General features: G+C 47.0%; 1 protein-coding gene across 2 annotated transcripts; it reads right to left on the reverse strand.

The window, feature by feature from the left end:
* Positions 1 to 391: 391 nt before the first annotated feature.
* prrc2a (proline-rich coiled-coil 2A) lies at positions 392 to 18,598 on the reverse strand. 2 transcript variants are annotated; one of them, XM_080515539.1, is made up of 16 exons: positions 18,569 to 18,598; positions 12,919 to 13,070; positions 12,019 to 12,196; positions 11,831 to 11,927; positions 11,664 to 11,745; positions 11,433 to 11,576; positions 11,108 to 11,343; positions 10,934 to 11,022; positions 10,659 to 10,798; positions 10,014 to 10,116; positions 9,727 to 9,916; positions 7,757 to 8,306; positions 7,377 to 7,639; positions 6,937 to 7,237; positions 6,561 to 6,738; positions 392 to 6,349 (listed from the first exon to the last, which is right to left on the reverse strand). In XM_080515539.1, exons 2-16 carry the CDS (start codon positions 13,031 to 13,033, stop codon positions 3,202 to 3,204), a joined length of 5,814 nt encoding a protein of 1,937 aa, XP_080371665.1. In that variant the 5' UTR covers positions 13,034 to 13,070; positions 18,569 to 18,598; the 3' UTR covers positions 392 to 3,201. The 2 variants fall into 2 exon arrangements, with proteins under 2 accessions (XP_080371665.1, XP_080371664.1); XM_080515538.1 differs by having other exon boundaries at positions 6,561 to 6,783.
* Between the last annotated feature and the right edge of the window lie 1,324 nt (positions 18,599 to 19,922).

Raw genomic sequence — 19,922 nt, forward strand, 5'->3', positions numbered from 1 at the left:
TGGGGTGTGCATGTTTTCCCTTTGTGAATGTCAATATATTATGGTCTGTCTCTGGTTTTCCTGTGATGGACTACTGGGTATTTATTTAACAGAGTAGTTTTACTGGAGAGTATTTTTCATTGTTCTGCTTCTTGCTGGTAACTTGAAATATTATCGGTTGGAAAACTCACTATGAATAGGAAAAAAAAAATCCCCCTCTCTGAGTAGGAAGTTCCTAGTTTGGGAGTATTTCTGACTTGGTTTGCTGTAGCATTTATTTGATAAAGTGTCTTGTACCTCATTATTTGCTTGAAGTAGTTTGTTCCTCCTCTCAAAATAAATAAAAATAAGGCAGTTACGAGATGCATTTCACAAAGACTCAAATAGACAACGTGCAACACATTTGTTCAATTAAATCAAAAGTAGTTTATTTAACTTTGCCTTCTCTGTATAACTTTATTATAATAAGACACTTCTCTGCTTGTACATTGCTCCCTTGAACTAAAAATGGCAACATTTGTTTGTGGGAATGTAAGTTGGGGTAGACAAAACTTAGATACATACCAATATACATACATGTGTGTATATTACGGTTAATAAAACCATAAATGCTAAAAACAGTTTGAACCACTCCTGGTACCTCTGTAATGCTGGAAACATAATACAATCTTTGAGTACTTCTTTTTTTTGTTGTTTTTTTAAACTGGAATACACTACTTTTGTTTTCTTTTCAACATGGGTACATACAATAATGCGCACATCAACGTTAAGAGTTAAGGAGGGATGAGGGACTCTTTGAGCCAGTGTTAAGTGTACGGCTATCAATTTATAAACCAGTAACAGGCAAAGCAAGCTGCACCCATGGGCGTGATCATGCTCAGAGAAGTCATCGTGAAAAATAAAGTATGTCCCAACTTCACTTGCCTGCTGAAGAATGTACGCATAAATTATACAAAACAAGTGGTGGAGCTCTCCACTGCGGGTTCTTCATTTGGATGATGAACATATACACACAGCTGAATGTATATATGCGGATGTATTTAAGAAACAGTAGAATTGTCTTAATAATATTGGTTAAATAACATGTGGGCAAACAAGGCAGACATAGCTTGCCATCCATGTTAACCCTCTGGTCCCCACCCATTCCCCGATATTACAGACACCAGAAAAACACACACACACACACACACACACACACAAACGTACACGCACACACACACACGCATACACATCTTCAAATGCCCTACTCAACATCCCAGAGACGATCTTCAAACTGTTGTCAGTAAACAAACAAACCCCAACTTACAGCAGTGACAGAGTAAATGCAGATGACAGAATTGGATGTTGTTTCCAGTCGTTTGAATGTCTCTTTATGTGTAACACAAACTATGCTCGCACGAGTAAATCCTACATCAATCCAGTATTTCCTCACTCCAGGTCGGCATTTATTTGTCGCAAGTAAAATCTTGGGGGGGGGGACAAAAAACAAAACAAAACCATGTGGTTGAACTGCAGCAAAGTCCTGGATTTTGATTTGTTTCTGGGCTTAAACAGTCGTCCCGATTACACACACTCTGAAAAATAAAATACTTCCTCAGACAAGGAGTCCTTCGTGGTGTGAGGAGTCTCCACAGGAGCACAGAGAGGTGGTGGTGGTGGGGGTGGTGGTGGTGGTGGGGGTTCGGTGGTACTCTGGGCCCAGACAGAGTACCTGTCCTGTTGCATCACATGTAACTCACACCCCAACAACAACAACAACAAAAAATCAACACAAGGAAGAGGAAAAAGAAAAGAAAAGGAAAAAAAAACAGCAAGTGTGGATGTGTGTTCTACTACAGGGAGTGCTTATTAAAACAATTACTCATTAAGGTATTTCATGAAACTTCTTTAGTCTACCGTGAACTACATTTTCATGAAGCTCATTATTCCCCTGCCAACGTCGACTGGAGGAAAAAGGGGAAAAACAAAGTGTCTCCATAAAAAGTGGAAGCCACTGAGAAAAAAAATGGGTGGTTTAAAAAAAAAAAAAAATCAATCAATCCACAAAGCTACCGAGACAGTATTTATCGGGTAAACAAAACTTAGAGCGCAAAACTACTGATGCTTCCATCTCTGCCGGGTGCAGAAGTTCTGCCGGCAGGGAGGGAGGGAGGGAGGGAGGGAGGGAAGGAGGGAGGATGCTACAGAGGCCAGGAGAAAAGGAGCAGTGAATGTCTAATGGGGAGAGCAGGTCAACAAGCCGGGGGCCAAATTCCACACGGTGTATGAGAGCGAGCAGCAGAAACATGGATATTAAAGACTAATGGATGTGACCGAGTGCTGAGCAGAAGTACTTCACTGGGTTTAATCACAGTATTCGGACAAACTGCCAGAGACCAAAAAGCCAGCGAGAAAAGGGAATTGGGAATTTGAGTAAAAAGATACTTTTAATGACCTGCTTGGTAGGAGAATACACACACACACACACACACACGCACGCACACGCACACCCCTAATATTTCTCAGAGGCTGAAACACAACTGACACAAGGCCAAACGAAACAGAAAAACCCCCCCCCCAACAAGACAAACAAAATAATTGATGGTACATTGTTCTTGTTAAAAGATGACGCTGCACGTTTTCCCAGTGTGAGGGAAGTAATGCAGGACTGCACTGCTGAATACCACCCAAGGCCAACGGTGTGGTAGAAATATACACAGGTACATATACATATAAAAGTTAGCCCGGTCCAAACATTTCTGCCAATTTAAACCCACATTTTTTTTTTTTTTTAATTTGTTTGCACACACTTTCGCACGCGTTTCTGAGCGCGTCATATTTGTGCTTGTATATGCAAGTACGTGTAGAAAGCTCTGTGTGAATGTCTTCTGACGTGACGACGTGCACCTCCACTGCATAACCACATGCTTTTCATATCCAACACAGGGGAGTTTCGGGGATTAATCGAAAGAAAGGATGGCTGGGGGAGGAGTGGAGAAAAGGCGGGGGGTAAAAAATAAACGGGAGAGCCAGACGGACCAAGTGGAGAAATACACAATAACGGACGGTAGATATGAGGATGAGAGAGGAGGGTAGAAGAGGGCGGTGAAGGTGAAAACCATCTCTGTTAACTGTACAAAGCACTAATGGGCTTCAGGGTGGAGCTGAGCAGCCATGACTGAACGACTGAGTGGGACTGGGATGTGATGTGGGTGGGGTTCATCTCAAATGTTTTCTATCCCATCACTTCCTATTTTTAGGCGACGGCCAGTTGCCTCTCTTCTCCCCACGGTTGCCGCCTCCATTGCCGGGACCACCGGAGCCCCCGCCGCCTGGCGGGCCACGGGGGCCTCTGCCTCCCCCTCCGCCCCCGCCGGTGCCGACCCTCCGGTTCTGTCGCTCCATCCCAGGACGCTGACTGGAGAAGCTTCTTTTGTTAGCAGAGGGCTCCTTGCCAATCATCTCACGATCCGCCATGCCTCCACCACCGCCTCCTCCTCCCCTTCCCGCGTGGTGGTGGTGATGGTGGTGGTGTTGAGAAGGGTATGACTTCCCTCCTCCTCCTCCTCCTCCGCCGCTGCCTCCTCCTCCTCCTCCCCCCCCTCCTCCTCCTCCACCGCTGCCGCCTCCTCCTCCTCCTACTCCTCCTCCGCCGCTGCTTCCTCCACCTCCCTCCCGATCTCTGAACTCTGTGAAGTCGCTGCTCTCGGAGGCGGTCTCCCACTCCTCATTGGCCTGGTCAGAGTTCTGGTTGGTGAAGTCCGGGGACTTTGCCCCGTGGCTGTGGGGGTGCGGAGGGTGGGCTGGACCACTGTTTCCCTGGTTGTAGTGATGATGGTGGTGGTTTGAGTTGCTGACATGCCCACCACTGCTGTTATTGTTGGTTGTTAGTGTGGCGTTGTGGTTATTATTCTGGGCATTTGCTGTCATGGGAGCGGAGGGGGGGGCTCCGTTACTGTCCTGGACTGAATTCATGGCAGGAGACGAGGATCTTCCTCCTCCAATGACGCCTCCTCCGCCGTTGATCCGAGCTGCGTTCTCTCGCTCCTTCAGTCTCCGGAAGCGGGGCGGTTTGTCCTGCTGATGCTGGGAGCGGCCATGACGGCGACGCCGCGGGGGTCGCTCAAACCCGGCAGGAGGGAACCCACGGTTGTTGGGGAGAGGGAGCGCATTCTGGCCTCCAGAGTTTGGCGCAGGATTGGTTGAAGCTTGTTGAGGTACTACTCCTCCATTTTCAGTGGAAGTCAGAGTCACGGGAGTCGTAGCAGGTATAGACGGCTGCGGGGGGTTCGTCCCCTGATTCTGAGTTGGATTTCCATCTGCTACCTTGTCCTTCTTTTCTCCTGCGTTTCCTCCCCTTCCAAAGTCTTTTGGTCCAGAGGTTGGTGGCGGACCTTGCTGCTTACGGTTGGAAGCTGACGATCTGGAAGAACCCCCATGTGAGGCTGAGTTAGGTCCAACTCTGTGTCCCCCAGCAGTTCCTCCCATATTGCCACTCCCCCTGTAAATATTCCCACCACCACCTCCACCACCACCACCACCACCACCACCACCTCTGCCCCTTCTTGAGGGCACTCCTCTGGGCGTGAAGACACGGGCCTGGGAACCTCTGGGTGGCACAGACGAGTTGTTTCCGCTGCCTGCGGTGTTGGCATTGTTGGGGCCATTTTTAATGTTGGGCTTCTGGCCTTCCTCTTTGTCCGAGTGGCCGGGGTCACTCGCAGCACTCTCGCTGCCCGTTTCTGATCCCCTCTCCCGTCTCCTTTTGGGAATTTCTTCATACTCGGAACCCTCGCTGCGAGTTTCACTGCGATTTCTGGCCCTGGCAGGGTTATGCTGAGACCGATCCTGACCATGCCTGCCACCTGCTCCCTCACCTTTACATTCCTGGACATGGCCACTACCAACTGATGAGCGGTAGTCTCTTCCACTCCTGCCCCCCATTCTGCCCCGACTGCCTCCAGCGGGTCCTGTACTTGCTGTGTAGGTACCTCGAAAACCACGACCACGCCCATAAAACTCTCCCCCGCGTCCTCGACTGGCTCTGCTGCCTTTGGGGGGCACCCCGTGGTGATGCAGGGTGCTGCCTCCTCTTTCAAAGGACCGATCTCTGTCCCTCCTCGAGGAGGATCCCGTGAATCCTGATCCTGTAGTATCCACATCTTTGGGTCCTCTACCTCCACCTGAAGATCGGTCTTTCCCTCCATTCCTGGGTTTGCCTGTTTGGGCCTGTTCATCTTTAGATGGGGCTGATGCATTCTGGGAAACAGATGAGGCCTCTTGCTTCATGGAAGTGGGTTGGCTACCATCTTGATCTTTATCTTTTCCAAAGCCGGGGTTTGCCTTGTCTCCTCCATCAACAACTCCCTCTTTCTTCAATTCCTTCAAGACTGGTTTCTTAATTGGACCAGCTCTCTTGTTGGCGTTCCCTCCTCCAGTCTGGTTCGAGGGCTTGTGATCCGAGAGAGTGTTCGAGGAGTCCTCTCCTCCACGCGAGTTGTTGCCTCCTCCTGTGTTGTTGGCCCTCCTGCCATGAGAGGATCCTCCGCCCATGTTGCTGCCAGGCCGCGGGCCCCACTGGGTCTCCGTCTTGTGTTCTCGCCCTCCTCTTTGGTTTGATCTGGGATGGGGATGCTGCTGTTGCGGTGGCTGATTATGACTGCCGTGTTGAGATGAAGGTGGGCTAGCAGTCACGGAGGAATGGGGAGCATAGGCCGGGCCGGTCTTCTCCTGTTTCCCATGGCTGCTGCTGCCTGAATTGCCGCCGTTTCCTCTTTCACTGTGACCATGAGCCTCGCCATCTCTCTGCGGTGGGTGATGATGCTGGGCCACCTTGACGCTCCCATCCTCCCGAGCAGAAGAAGATGAAGAGGAAGAAGAGCAGGATGAGGAGAGGGAAGGAAGAGGGGGAGTAGAGTCAGTTTTCTTGGTGGGGGCCTCACCAACCCTGTCCCGGTTGCTCTCAGCCTTGTGTGGGTGATGAGAGAAGTGAGGCTGCTGAGGGTGGTGGTGGTGATGAGAGTTGCTCTCAACAGGAGGGAGGTCTGCACGACCATTACGGTCGTAATGTGGATGTGGGGCTCCCCATATCTGACCTTGCTGAGACCCTCGCGGCGGCCCTTCGTCTTGGTGGGTGAAGCCATGAGGCTGGTTTCCCCTGTCACCCCCCCTCTGCTGGTGTTGGTGTGGAGGCATCCTTCCACCCTGGTCGGGGAAGTTGCTGTAGTTGCCACGTCCACTTATGTAGTGATGAGGGTGGTGGCTGCCACCTTGGTTGCCAACTTGACTTCCGACAGGAGGAGGGGTTTGATTGGATGTCCCAGATGTGGAGCTGGGCTGCTGGATGGGTCCTAATCCAGCTTCTCGCATGCGATGTGGAGGAGTGTCACTCCTAGCAAAGAAAATTTTAAGTTAATCAGTTACTCAGTGAAAGAGCCAAGATAGCTCTAAATTATAATACAGCAAATTAATTTCATAGGGATGGAGCGAGGTAGAGTGTATTAATAGATAATGTAGCTCACAGAAAAGAAAGAGGAAAAGTGAAGAAGGCGGAACGTAGAGCGAAACCGTTGGAAAGCATTTTGTGACTGAAGTGTATCTACCTGGGCCCTTTGGCCACGTCGTCATCCTCCATCGCCTGCTTCTGTCTCAGAGGGGATGTGAGCCCACGGTTCTCCCCACTGCCAGTAAACCCCTCCGGCCCCCAGGCCACCTTGGGATCCATAGGGGGGGTCCCACGATGAGGATGCCCTGGATGCTGCTGTTGCCTGTCAAAGGGGTCTGAACCAGAACCCCCTGAGTCAGATCGCTCACGTCCCATCATCCCTGTGACAGTGAAAGTCTGGCTATGAACAAGTCTAATCAGATGATAACAGACTATAGATACTGTTGACTGGAATCCAACACTTCAATTAGCATGAACTACAACAGCAGGTGATGAATAATAGTCTAATGCTTTAATTAGTCCCACGGACTCACCTGATGGATGCATGCCAGCTGAATAGTAGTCCATTGGAGGAGGGCGACCCTGCATCATGCGGGGGTCCATGTAGGGCATCATCATCCAGCGAGGGTCAAAATTCATGGGCAGGGGTGGAGGTCTCACCATGTTGCCAGGCTGATACAGTGGTCCGCCCTGCTTAGGTCCTGGCCCTGGCTGTGGCGTCGAACCTGGTGAAGGACCCTGAGGTCCCTGGGGCTGGGGGGACAGCTGGCTTTGTGAAGCCTGGCTGTGCTGCTGCTGCTGCTGCCACTGCTGCTGCTGCTTCAGGAGTTGCTCCTTCGGAGAGAGAACAGTGTCAGAAAACACCCAGTGTGCTGAAATATCAGGAGCAGCATACAAAGAGCAAGACTATTGCAGGAAACATTGATTCAAGTGAAAGTGATATACGATTGCACAAACATGGACAAGTCCTAACCTGTTGCTGCCGCTGAAATCGAGGGGGCAGTGACTTCTGGTACTTTGAGTATCCCTGACCAGGAGGACCTCCAGCTGGACGACCTGCTCCCCCTCCGACATTCTCGATCTTTACCGGGTCGACCCCTCTGTCACCTCCACTACCACCTCGGATGTGGGCAGTGGCCATGGTCTCTTCTTTGCTCTCTCCTTGTAAAGGTACTTCGTGTGCGGCCGGCTGTGGCTGCGGCTGTGAAACAACAGGCTGCGGGCACTGCTGGGCCTCTGCACCCAAACCAAATAAAACCTTTCAGTGTTGAATCGGCACATTTAATGAAAAAGACAAATCTTTGATTTGATGCTGGTTAAATGTTTGTGACCTTATTATGGAGCACAACTAACCTGCACTGGAGTCATAGCTGCTGTTGCTGCTGGCTCGCTGTCGTTCACCCGCTGCAGGACCAGACACCGGCGGAACAGCCAACACTGGCGGCTCCTCTGGGTCAACACAGGGGGAGGAGGGCTGGCTGACATTTGGGGACGAAGCCGACACAGATGGACTGGGGCTGCCTGCTGTAGCAACTGTCGAGTTCCCATCGAGGCTGGGAGGTTTACTGCTGCTACCCCCGACTGTGTTGCTGCCTTGCTGCTGCTGCTGCTGCTTCTCATCAAGCCTCTTCAGCTTCTCAGCGCAGGCTGCTCGCCTCTCCTCTTCCATTCGACGTTCTTCCTCTTCACGGCGGCGGCGGGCTCGCTCCACAGCGGCAGAGATCTCAGTAGAAGACTGTTTCCTGCGCTGACGCCATGTTTCATCCTCATCGTCTCCCTGGGCCCCGTGGACCAGTAGTCCTGGCTGGGTGGGAGGTGTGGGGCCTCCTGCTGCTGCCGCCGGATGCTGGACAGGGGCAGATTTCCCTGGGCCAAGGGGGGCTCCTTGGTTGTGGGGTCGGTCCTTAACAGTTAGAACATAAACGTTGATTAATTGCACGCCTTTAAACGGCTAAGGGACACGATTATGGAGAATAAGGCTTGAAGAATGAAAGAAACACCTGCAGTTAAACGCAAGAGGAAAAAGGCAAACACAAAACTAAAGATGGCTGCGCAGTAGGACCTGATGGTGGCGGATGGAGTAATGGCAGCAATGATTTTTCTATGAGGCCCTATCTGGATGTCTACCTGTCGGTAACAGGAGTAGGGACCTTGTCCGAGGAGCGGCCCAGGTGGGGGGGAGGGCTGCTCCCGGTGGCCACCCAATCCAGGCCTGCGCCCCTGTATACAGGCAGACACAGTTAGCCATGGTCCACCACAATAATCTACACTGACAGACACACTCTTGGCATAACAGTGTGCAAATCTTACCCTCTATTGTAAATTTGGACTTTTTTTTTTTTTTTTTTTTTTAAAGCTTTAGTACACGTTCACAAGACAACGATCAAGTAAAAACACCATCATTTCTTTGTTTCAGAAAAGTTTAGTGTTCAGATGGTAACATTTTGAAAACGACGACTGCACAAACTAAGACATCAGAAACAGCGAAAATACTGTAGTATGCATGTCCCACCACGAATGGGTGCTTCTGTTTTTTGTATAACCACAAACTACCATGCACACATATATACGTATAATACGAACATTCAAATGCTTAACAGTTTTTCTTGCAGGGAGGCCGTCCGCTCATTAAAATGTGTAACAGTTACAAGCTCTCTGCTCAGTCCGCAAGGTGTCTGCTTTTAATGGACCCCCTCACCTAAGATTCTACTGTACATATATTTTAGATGGCTTTGAATAAACCGCCCACTTTTTCCAAGCATCTTTTTTGAAAATTGACCGTCCAGATGAGTGGATGTCTCACTGCCTAAAACTGTGCACTGAACTGGCCTCCTGCACATAAAATGACTTTAGCAGCTAAAACGCTGCCTTGTGTTCAGTCTCTTCCACCCCATTATCAGCGCACTGGCTCACAAGTACCCGACCCAGTACAGGACACTGACGTGGCACTCCGCCACTCCAAAATGAATGCAGAGGTTGTATATGTAGGAAACGTGTCACCACATATGACCCAGATGATGTCTAAGTTAGAAAAAAGCCCAGGTGACAATACCTGTGCAGAGCTATTTACTACAACTGTAGTGTACCTATTTAGTACCACTACCCAGTGCTTCAGGACAGTTCAGGCTCCCCTGATGACACGGAAAGAGAGAGAGAAAAGCCTCTCGAAACTCTGGAGTCTTCAGTCAGCGACTTTGAATACTGTAAATGACGAGCCAAGATCATAAGAAAAGTTTCACGTTTTCGCTTGAAAACGTCGTCATGCAAACAGGACCTTAAGTACAAACGTCTGAGGGAATCTCGGCTGGTGAGCAGCACTCTACCTGGAAGTTGGGAGGTGGTCCCTGCCCAGCCCAGCCACTGCCTCCCTCCTCAGACCACCCAGGCTTGCCGGAGGGGGGTTGGGGGCTGTTGTCAGCACTGGCGGGAGGGGTCCGGCGGGTGTCTCCGCCGCCGTCCGAGGCTCGAGAGACAGAGGTTGATGGAGGTGCATCCTGGGACCTCTGTTGCTCACTGGAATCGCAATCACACAAAACAGCCAGTGAGGTTTTCAGCCAAAAATAGCAATATATTTTAGGTCAGTACACAATGAATGAGCTCTTTCACACACTGGGAGTCATCCATGGTCTCGGTTCCCTCTTCTTCCCCCTCTTCATCCCCTTCATCGTCGCTGAACTTCAACTTGGCAGAATAATCAGTCTCCTCATGAGCTCCTGTTTAGGAATAATTACATTGCAGAACACTTTATAACTATGTATTTACAGGACATCCATTCAGCACTCTATAACATTGAATAGACAAATGCAAATGTATTTTTTTCTCTATAGGCCACAACATAAATAAATGATTGGTCATCGACTGCTGTTGAATCTCTGTAAACAAGAGGTCAATTCAAACGTAATTTTCTTTATCTTATATTTGGATGTAACTTACTTCAATATTAATGAAGTCAGCATAAGAAATCCACAATGCTGAATGTATTCAACTCAAGGCTAAGTGGAAAAACTGAGAGGAATAGAATGTTTTTCAAATTGTCTCATGTTACGCTAAATAAAACTGCCCTTGTCACACTCTTGACACAGGCTGCTCCGATTCGAGTGAAAAACAAAACAAACATGACGTTTGAGTAAAGATGCAGGGTTTACCAGAAAATAAAATAACAAAAAACAGTTTTGGTGGCAAAAATTACTTGCACAATTAGTTACTTTTCATTACGACTTCATGTGAACTCAAATAAATGTTATTTTTGAGTTACCTGCCCAGCCCTCGTCTCCATCGTGATCCAGCTCATCGAGCTCCTTCAGGTCATCCTGCTTCAGGATGGAAGGTCGCTTCACCACTTCTCCACCGACATCACGTGGGCCGCCCTGTGACCTGTCAGGACCTCGAGCGAATCTGGGAAAATGGACACAGTTATTTAAAAACCATACAAAAAACAAATTATAAAAAACAAAACCATGACCATAATAAGAGGAGCATAATAGTCAAACTGCTGTTTAATAATATCATGCTTGAATCTACATGGTGTACCTTGGAACTGGCCCTTCTCCAGGTGACGGGTACCTGAAGGGCCCCTGAGGGCCATAAGGGCCTGGGAAGGGCAGGTAGGGAGGATACATCTAGGGTGGAAGATTTTACAGTTTAGACAATTCCTTTTACAGTTGAGGAAAGAAAAAAAAGAGTGAAAAACAAAGGAAAACTTACGAATGGAGGCATGATTCCTCGATATTGGGGAAACCCAGGCCCCACAGGAGGCTGGGGAAGAGGCAAGACAGACCCTGCAGGAGGGTTCCTAAGTGGCCCATGAGCCTGGGAGTTTGGAGGGACCCCCGCCGCCCCATCCATTACCAGAGCTCCACCAGCGCCACCCTCTGCTGCCCCCTCCCCGCCCAGGGTGGGTGCCATACCTCGGCCCCCACCATCCCGCCAATTTGTGACGTCTGAGTAAAGTAAATACGTCAGAAGAACAAATGGTTAGTACACCTCCAATGACGGATTTGCTGTTGAGGGTTTGGAGGGCGTCACTCACTCTGGGGGCGGAGGCTTGGTCCGGGCCCATACCACTGATCTGCAGTGCCCTGTTCTCTGCCAGCTTTGTCCTGGTCGCCAGCCGCCTGCAGGGTGGGAAATTCCTCGCGAGAGAATGGCGACGGTAGGTTTGATCCCTTTCCACCTGCGTAAATAGGGAAACCAGGGGAGTGGCTCAATAATGGTTGTAATTACATTCAAGGACGGGTATAAAAATATGAAAAGGCTTTACCATCCCCTTGTATTCCATGTGTAACACTGGCCTGCGCCCAGGACCTTGCCCCTACGGCCTGGGTTGAAGCTGGGGCCAGAGTCTGAAAAGACAACACGAACAAACAATAACGTGTGTCAACAACACACTGTGAAGCCTTTATTAACTTAATTCAACTTTATTAATACCTCTGAAGCTGGCGGGGTTCTCGGGCGGGTCGGTGCAGGTATCTGTGAATCCGCAGGCTGCTGCGATTCCGGCTGCGGTGCCGACGAGGCATCGGTACTGCGGAGAGCAAAGAAATCCACCAACATGTCGGACCGGGCCAAACCCCACAGTAACAATTCACGTGCATGTTTGGATTTAGGCTTCGAACCTCTTTGGGTCTGCTTGTTCCTGTTTGCTTGCCCATCCTGTGCCGTCTTTGGGAATGAGCGAGACGTTGGGATCGTTGCCTTTGTTCTCTGCCTTCAGACTGGGCAGGTTGGCAGGGGGTGGCATACGCCGTGCGGAGGCAACTTTACCAAGAGACTGCAGGCCATGGCGGGGGGGAACTGATATGGGGAAGAGAAAGGAGGTCATTAGCACAGACGTACCACCGACACCTGACACCAGTAAAATCTACTGGGTGTAAAACAGCCCGGTGAAAAGACAGTTTGTGCTGCGTTGCGTACTCCACTGGATGAGCAATTGGGATGCAGCGAGGCTACAAAATTAATAGTTTTGTCTGGTGAATATGAATATAAAAATACTTCTTGTCATCATCAAAAGCCTTGTGTGAGCCAACACACAGTTCATAGGGAAATATCAAGATATTGATATTTACAAAACATAAACCACAAGCTTGTTTCCTTGAAGCAAAGGGAAACCACGGCAGTGCATAGCTTGACTATGCAGGAGGGGGAAGTCTGGAGTTTGGCAATGGGGACAGCTGCTTAGATGTAGTGGGGAGCTTCTGAATAAAACATAGACTGGGGACTCGGCACAGAAGTCAAACCGCATCCACAAGTAAGCCTCTGTCTCAGGTCGGGCTCAGCTGACACGTCAAGCACCAGGAGCCATTCAGCCCCTCTTTTCATCAACTCATACTTGCGAAGCTGCCTAACTGGAAAGTCTTTTATTTTCCAAGCGGCAGGTGTAAAGACCTGTCAATAATAATGTGAGCATACCTGAGAAATATTGACATCATCATCTGAACAAGTTACACGAGCGTTCTGAAAACCTGCGTTACACAGAACATGCGTCATGACGGCGTACAGGAAACAATGATACTCACCAACAGGCTTTTGTGTTTCAAGGCTCTTTCCTTTGTATGTATCAAACAGGTTGAGAGACGCATACTTGGTTTTGCCTTCCTTCCCCTTTGCAGTTTGCCCAGAGCGCTCTGACATTGCGCTGTCCGCTCATTGAGTATGGTGAGCCCTGAGACTGGGGGAGAGAGAGAAAGGGAGACATTTGACACCAGGTTTACTCAGAGAGTGAGAGTGAAACTGTCTATTGTCAGAGGAAAACACAACAGGCCCACTGACTGCAGCATTGATTCAGCTGCACTGCATCTGGTATCATTAAGCAATTGTCCAGTAATCTGCACCTTAAGAACATCATTTACCCAAAGGATGAATATACAACAAAACAAAGACATTCAACTCAATATAACTAATATGTCAAATCATACATTACATAAGTCAACACCGGTGAGGGGTGGGGGGGGGTGAGGGGTGGGACCCGGGGAGCAGAATTTATTGATTAAAGTTGAGAAGACGCCGTTTTATCTGTGTTTTGTTTTTTCTTGTTCACAAACTCGTGCGTCAGCGAAAGAGAAGAAATACTGAGCACAATTTTATGAGACGCAAGGTCTTTGTTCTTTTTCCTCGCAAAATTGATATTTGTTTATTTGAACCAATAGCAAACACACTTCATTATCTTTAAATTGTTCCTTTACATTTTTACACCAGAAATAAAAGACATATTGCACATCAAGTGTTGCTATTACGCTGGTTAGTAAATATATTGTACTCATCATAGGACAGAACTCGACTTCCAGCTCAATTATATAATAAAATCATTTTGCAGTTGCCCGGTCAGTGAACAATATGGACTGAGCAGAGAAGAAGAGGTTAGACCTCATATTTATAATTTATTGCATGCACAGCATATAGCAGAGTCCATTTTCTATCATACACAAAAGTGAAAATGTTTGTTCTGCAACAATAGTGCAGAATAAATGCAACCAAACAGAAATTTGCATATATAAAAAGATATTCCCGGTAAATGAGACCTATCCTGGGAATCTTACGCTCATTGTTATTCCCACATTGTTTAAAAGGTTTCCACTGCTGCTCTGCCCAAATCACACAGTCCCCTAAAATGTGCAATCGAAGCCCATTGTAGTGTTTTGGACCATCACAGCCGTTGATTGAGCTCCAGTGTTACTCCATCTTTTAAGTAGCCCTCAACTTTCTTGAAATATCATTGCTATTTTAACCCTGCAAATATTTTAGACTCAGAGTCAACCACGTAGTAATGTATGGCTTTCATGATGTATGAAAGCGATTCAAGGCGAGTGCAGTGCTCATCTCAGGAAACGCTGTACAAAGGAAAAAGCCCAACTGTGGTTTCTATGGTAACACGGTATAAATGATATTCATCCTTGCCTTGAGACAAAGTTCGGCTCCATAGCAACCGTCGGCCCTTTAGCTTGAACTCGTTATACGGCACATCAGTAAAACACATGGTACTGACATCTGTCCAATTCAGCATGATTTGGCTGCATCAGTCAGTTTAAACTGCCCCCATCAACACCCCATTAAACACAATTACCACCATCAGATGATTCTTTTGATAGTTTAACTACATGTAAGATTAGCCAGTGAATTCGCTTGCCTCAAATTAAGATCATAAGATCTACAATAGGGCGAGCCAATCTAAATGGACCATGATCTGAGCAATTTCAGAGGCAAAGAAATACTTTGAGTTCTTTGTCTCATTGTTCTGTAGCATAATGCCTCCAACACAGGTTCAGCAGCTTAAATGTAGGCTTTTGAGATGCAATTTAAGTCTTATGCCGCGTTCATTTTTTCACAAGTCCTATATTCATCACACACAACAATTATACATGGTAAAATGTGCAGTGAACTTCTAAGTACACGTTCTGTACCGAAACAACAGTTTCTAGACGATAGAAGAATAAAAATAAAAGTCAAATTTATATGAAGGGAGCTCCAACTACAATAAAGACTTGAACCACAGATTTAGTCGTTTGTGTTTTTTGTTGATTCTTTTTTTTTTTTTTTTTGCGTAATGTTGCTTTGTGTTTAATACAAACACGAAGGCAAGATGTGGTGTTATTTCATAGAATTAATCTCACTCCAAAGTCAAGTCAGTGTTTAGCATATCAAATTAACACAACGTAGTTAACTTCAGGTTATATATTCAGTATAAACCCACAGAAACCCTCTTAACTTTTTGATCCATTAACGGCTGTATTGATGGAATAAACAACAGCTGTGTTTACTACTGGTGGTTCAATCTAACAAATTCAAGCAGGGGTCAAAATGAGGACAGAAATATAACTGACGGATTATTTAATGGACGTAGAAAGAAGCAACTCACAGCCTGTAGATATCAAATGTAACCCAGAGAGGAAGGTGTGATTCAACAGAATGAGAAAGAACCACCGACCACTGAAACATGCAAAACAATTGTACCACAAGGATAATACATCACGAAAACTACACCGAGAATTGCTCAAGCACAAAAAGAAATCTACTCTTGACAGCAAAAGAGAACTCCATGGTGTCATCCATCTACAAGACGAGAGAACAATGTGTTAACAGAGAAACAAGCACACATGGGCATCAGCACATCCACCCTGACACACCAAGCAACAACCCCGTGACAGATCTGTGCGGTTCGCACCCAGACAATCGTCTCCTTAAAAAATCTTTTCATGGAAAAACATTAAAAAAAAAAAAAAAAGGTAAATGTGCAGCCAACACTGTGCTATTAAAGCCCTGAAAGGTTCACAACGTGTGGACTCATTCACTCCTCTGAACGATTAGTTACAACGGCACAAGCCCTGAAGAGCAGCGGCACTCGCACCGAGCCTCGGTGCCCAGATGAGATTAGGAAATTAGGTCGTGGGATGGCCGGTCAGCTACATGTTGTCCGGGGATTAACTGGAGCCCGCAGCTCCACAACTGCAGCAACGCTCGCCACAAAGGGCCCTGCCGGGCTAAATGCTAACCATGTGTACGGGTCGAAGTGATCCGAGAGGGAAACGCAGTGACGGTTACGACATTCACAACCGCAGTCGGGTGTCTGGATCGTCCAGATCGCGGTTAAGTGAGGCGGAGGCGTTAAAAAGATTCACTATGCTGCTAAGAGGCGTTAGCATGCTAACAGGGCCTCGGCGTTCTCGTTGGGAGGGGGACTGCGTTCATGTTTCATAATGCCGTTCCAACAACCGGCTCCACCGCCACCCTGTCGCTGTTCTACTCTGCCGGGGTTCGACTCACCGCCGCACCGCAGCCTGGACAAGCCGGGCGGTTTATGTCCAGCTTGTCAGGGGGAGCAGTCGAGGCAGAAAAAGTGGCTTTTATGGGGAGAACAAAACAAAATGGCGGTGGATACGGGCCTTGTACTTATTATATTCACACAAACCCACCGAGCAGCGCAGTGAAAAACGCACTCGTCGGTCATTGGCAGCGACTTCTGAAAGAAACGGGCGACGTGAAAAGTAAATATAAGTGTTGTGAAACGCAACGACTGCACGAAGCGGCGATTTTAAGCAACTACTACGTTGACGCTGAAGTTAGCTTCCAGTTGGAGGCTCGGGAAGTTAAGAGGAAAGTGGATGTGCAGCCATGGCCTCAGATCACCGGGGTTCACCCCTCTAACCACGCCATAATCCGCCTCTTCTACTGTGTGAGACCCACATTCAGCATGGGATCAACAGTAAACATGCTAAATAGGAACATGGGACCAGAAAAACTATCATCGTACATCTTTTAATCTGGCTGAATGCACTAGAGAGGGTCCAGAAACAATACAGGTACAACTCATGATTAGAAATGTTAAAGATGTTCATATGGGTCAAACTAACTCAGCACCATATCATGTTTGCATCAAATCATCCGAGACATGTCAAAAAGAAAAAAGAAAAATCAATTTATAGCAATTTGAATGAATCTACGTTTCAACTCAAAATTACACGCACACATTCACACACATGCACATCAATGGAGGCTGCTGCCATGCAAGGCGTTCAATCCATCCACTGGAAGCAATTTGGGTTCAGGGTCTTGATCGGGACCCTCCAACGTGTGTGTGCCGGTGAGGAATCAAACCTGCAACCATTGAGAGACAACCACCCTACCAACCAAGCCACAGCGTCCCCCATAAATACTTACAGAAACAAATATCTATATGTAAACCCATTGTAATTAATCCGTCTCAATATATTTAATGGAAATACACAAACACAGAAATATACTAGGACTGGTACTCGGTGGAGCGCAGACCTTCAGCAACACCACATTTGTTTGCAAAACTGAATTATCACCAGTAATATGACAACTGTCAGCTCATATCAATGTTAACTAGGTAAAATCAAGTCACTAGGTCAGTGTGAAGTGACTGGTCACTATGGTAACGGCTCAGCGACCAGGTTAAGGAGATGCTGCAAGGCTTTCTACCAGACATATTAGTGCTGGTATTATTAGAAAATGTTAAAGGAAGTTGATGGTGATGAGATGAAAAGGATGATGGCAAATTATCACTGGAAATTCCATGCGATTTAGGTGAGTAGCTTTTGTAAAAAGTTGGTAAAATACACACAAACCAATAAATCCATGCAGACAAACATAACCTTCTCAAGTCAACTTTCATTGGTGAATGTAATCATGTATTTTTAAGCACACACACCGACATACTTACACACAAACACGTGTCTAATTAAACTTGTCTGAAAAGGGGGCAGCAAGAAGTAAAACTTATCTTATCTCTCCCTTTCTCTGAAGAGTCCTACATAATTTAACCCAACAAATCGAGACAAGCTGAAGGATTCATTGGGAAAAGATTTCAAAACACGGGTTAAAATCATTTTAAGTATTTTGAACTACTGGTTTATTGATGATTCTTTAACCTTTCAGAATAACCCAGCCCAACCCTGGTAGCTCTAACCAAAATAACAGAATAGTAACATGATTGTATATAATCCCAGTGAATTGAATCAGAGACTGGTTGTAAATGAGATTGAACCTATCTGGGAAAAAAAACACCCAGGAAGTCTACGTGGGCTACGTGCCAAAACACCACTCAGGTGTCTCTATAACCATCTTTCCAATGGATTTCCAGCCCTTGAAAAGGGGGTTTAGATTGGATAAAGTATTTTACAAGCAACTTATTCCAATGAATAGATGCTGTAAGAAAACAACCTGTGATGTAAAAGCGACATCCTCGTTAAATTTGTTCTCATCCGCGGAAGCTGCTAATGTGAGGCTGACTTCAGTTGCACCTAGCAATCCCGACAACCGTTGTGGCTAAAGCTAACCGTTTAGCCTCACGGCGTTATCACTCAAGTTACGTTCAATATCCAACATTTCAGCGATTAACAAGCACAGTGTCTATATACTGCATCGCGGAGAAGCAAACACGGCCAATCGCCTAAATGTGACCAACACGAGCTGAACACAGAGCCACGCTAAGCTAAGAAGCTAGGCAACCCGCGACCGTTAGCTAGCAACAACAATCAAGACGCCTTTCCTCCCAGAAAACAACGACTTCTCCACCGCAAAAAAACACCCAAAACCCCTTTGGAACGAGCCGTGTTCCGTGTCGGGACGGAACCGTGACCGTTTCGGCTCGGAATAGCGCGACTGGCCTGCGTTTTAGGTAGAATCCAGGTCTATTTTCCAAGCACTGACCTGGTCTTGTCCCGACTTGTCTCGAGGTTGAATCGCAGAATGGGGTTGGCTGAGCTGCCGCCGAGCTTTCTGCGCGAGCCAGCGGGGCTAAACGCGGGGCTCCGCGGCGTTATCCCGCATAGTCTCTCTCTCTCACACACACACACACACACACACAGGACAGATTAACAAGGGATTCGACTTACTTGCACTCCCGTTTCTTTGTTGTTGGTTTTTTTTTGTTATTTTTTTAATTTCCAAAAATAAAGGAAAAAAAAAAAAAGGAGGGGAGGGGGGGAGAAATAAAATAGTTGATACCGGGACTCGATCCGTCTCCTAAAGAGCCGTCAGCGGCTGCCGGGAAATGTCGTGAGATGGGAGCCGTTTGGGACTTTACTGTGGCTCAAAACACGCGACTAATGGATGAGGGGTGGAAAAAAAGAAAGAAAAAAACGCCTTTGAAGGCTTTTATTCATAACAAATACACACGCTTGTTGTGTTTCTCTAAATAAATGGATGATCGACATCATCACAATTAAGGATGAAGGAGTTACTAAATGCAGAAGGACGGATGAAAACAGACAGCGGCCCGGGGCCACGGACAGGTGAGGGCCCCCAGACTGAGACAGGTGAAGACCCCCCCCCCACTACCAATCCTCCACAAGTTAAATGCAAAAAACACAAAAATTACTCTACCAATAAATACAATATACACGCCATAAAAGGTATCACTTCTGCACATAGAATAAACCAGCGACAAGTGAAAATATCAACATTTGACCAAAGCCATGAGAACAGTCCTGAATGTTGCGGAAATGACAGCCGATTGTTTTTCCAGTGCCATTTATGTGCGATTATATGAGTGTAATGAAGCTTTTTCTTCAGACAGGTAGAGATGTACATCAACCACTAAAATTGGCTCCATTTGCGCGATGGCATCGTTTTGTTTCACAAAAGTTTTCGCGTTTTTACACAACCGTTATGAAAATGAAGTCGGTTAACATAGAAATGGCAGAAATGCTGGAAGTGATGTAGCTTTCATGTTGGGCCACTAGAGGGCGCTGGTGGTTGCGCTTGTAATGGGAATGTGGTTAAAACTGTTTTTTTCAATAATAATCTTTTCTTATTGATATTTTAACTTCTATTTTATTTATTCTGTATTCATTTCTGTGGAGTAACACTATAAAGAATTCCCCTCGATGATGAATAATTTCGATTCTATAAAAGTAACTAATATTTGGAGTAGTCTTGACAAGTTGAACGTTGTACTACAAAGTCAAAATACATCGTACTCTTCTGAAAAACTACTTTTTAACTCTACTGCCAAAAGCAGCCACTGGATTCAGTCTACCGGTACAGTCAAAGCACAATTTGA

This window comes from Blennius ocellaris, assembly GCF_963422515.1.
Source record: "Blennius ocellaris genome assembly, chromosome: 20".
Classification (NCBI taxonomy): Eukaryota; Metazoa; Chordata; class Actinopteri; order Blenniiformes; family Blenniidae; genus Blennius; species Blennius ocellaris.

What these genes read in the sequence shown, in the direction of transcription:
- prrc2a (XM_080515538.1), bottom strand. Translation starts at nt 13,033, where the DNA reads ATGTCAGAGCGCTCTGGGCAAACTGCAAAGGGGAAGGAAGGCAAAACC. An exon ending in ACCAAGCCTCCGCCCCCAGA is followed by an intron (nt 11,344 to 11,432) that starts GTGAGTGACGCC and finishes TACTTTACTCAG; the next exon opens with ACGTCACAAATTGGCGGGAT. An exon ending in GAGACCATGGATGACTCCCA is followed by an intron (nt 9,917 to 10,013) that starts GTGTGTGAAAGA and finishes TTGCGATTCCAG; the next exon opens with TGAGCAACAGAGGTCCCAGG.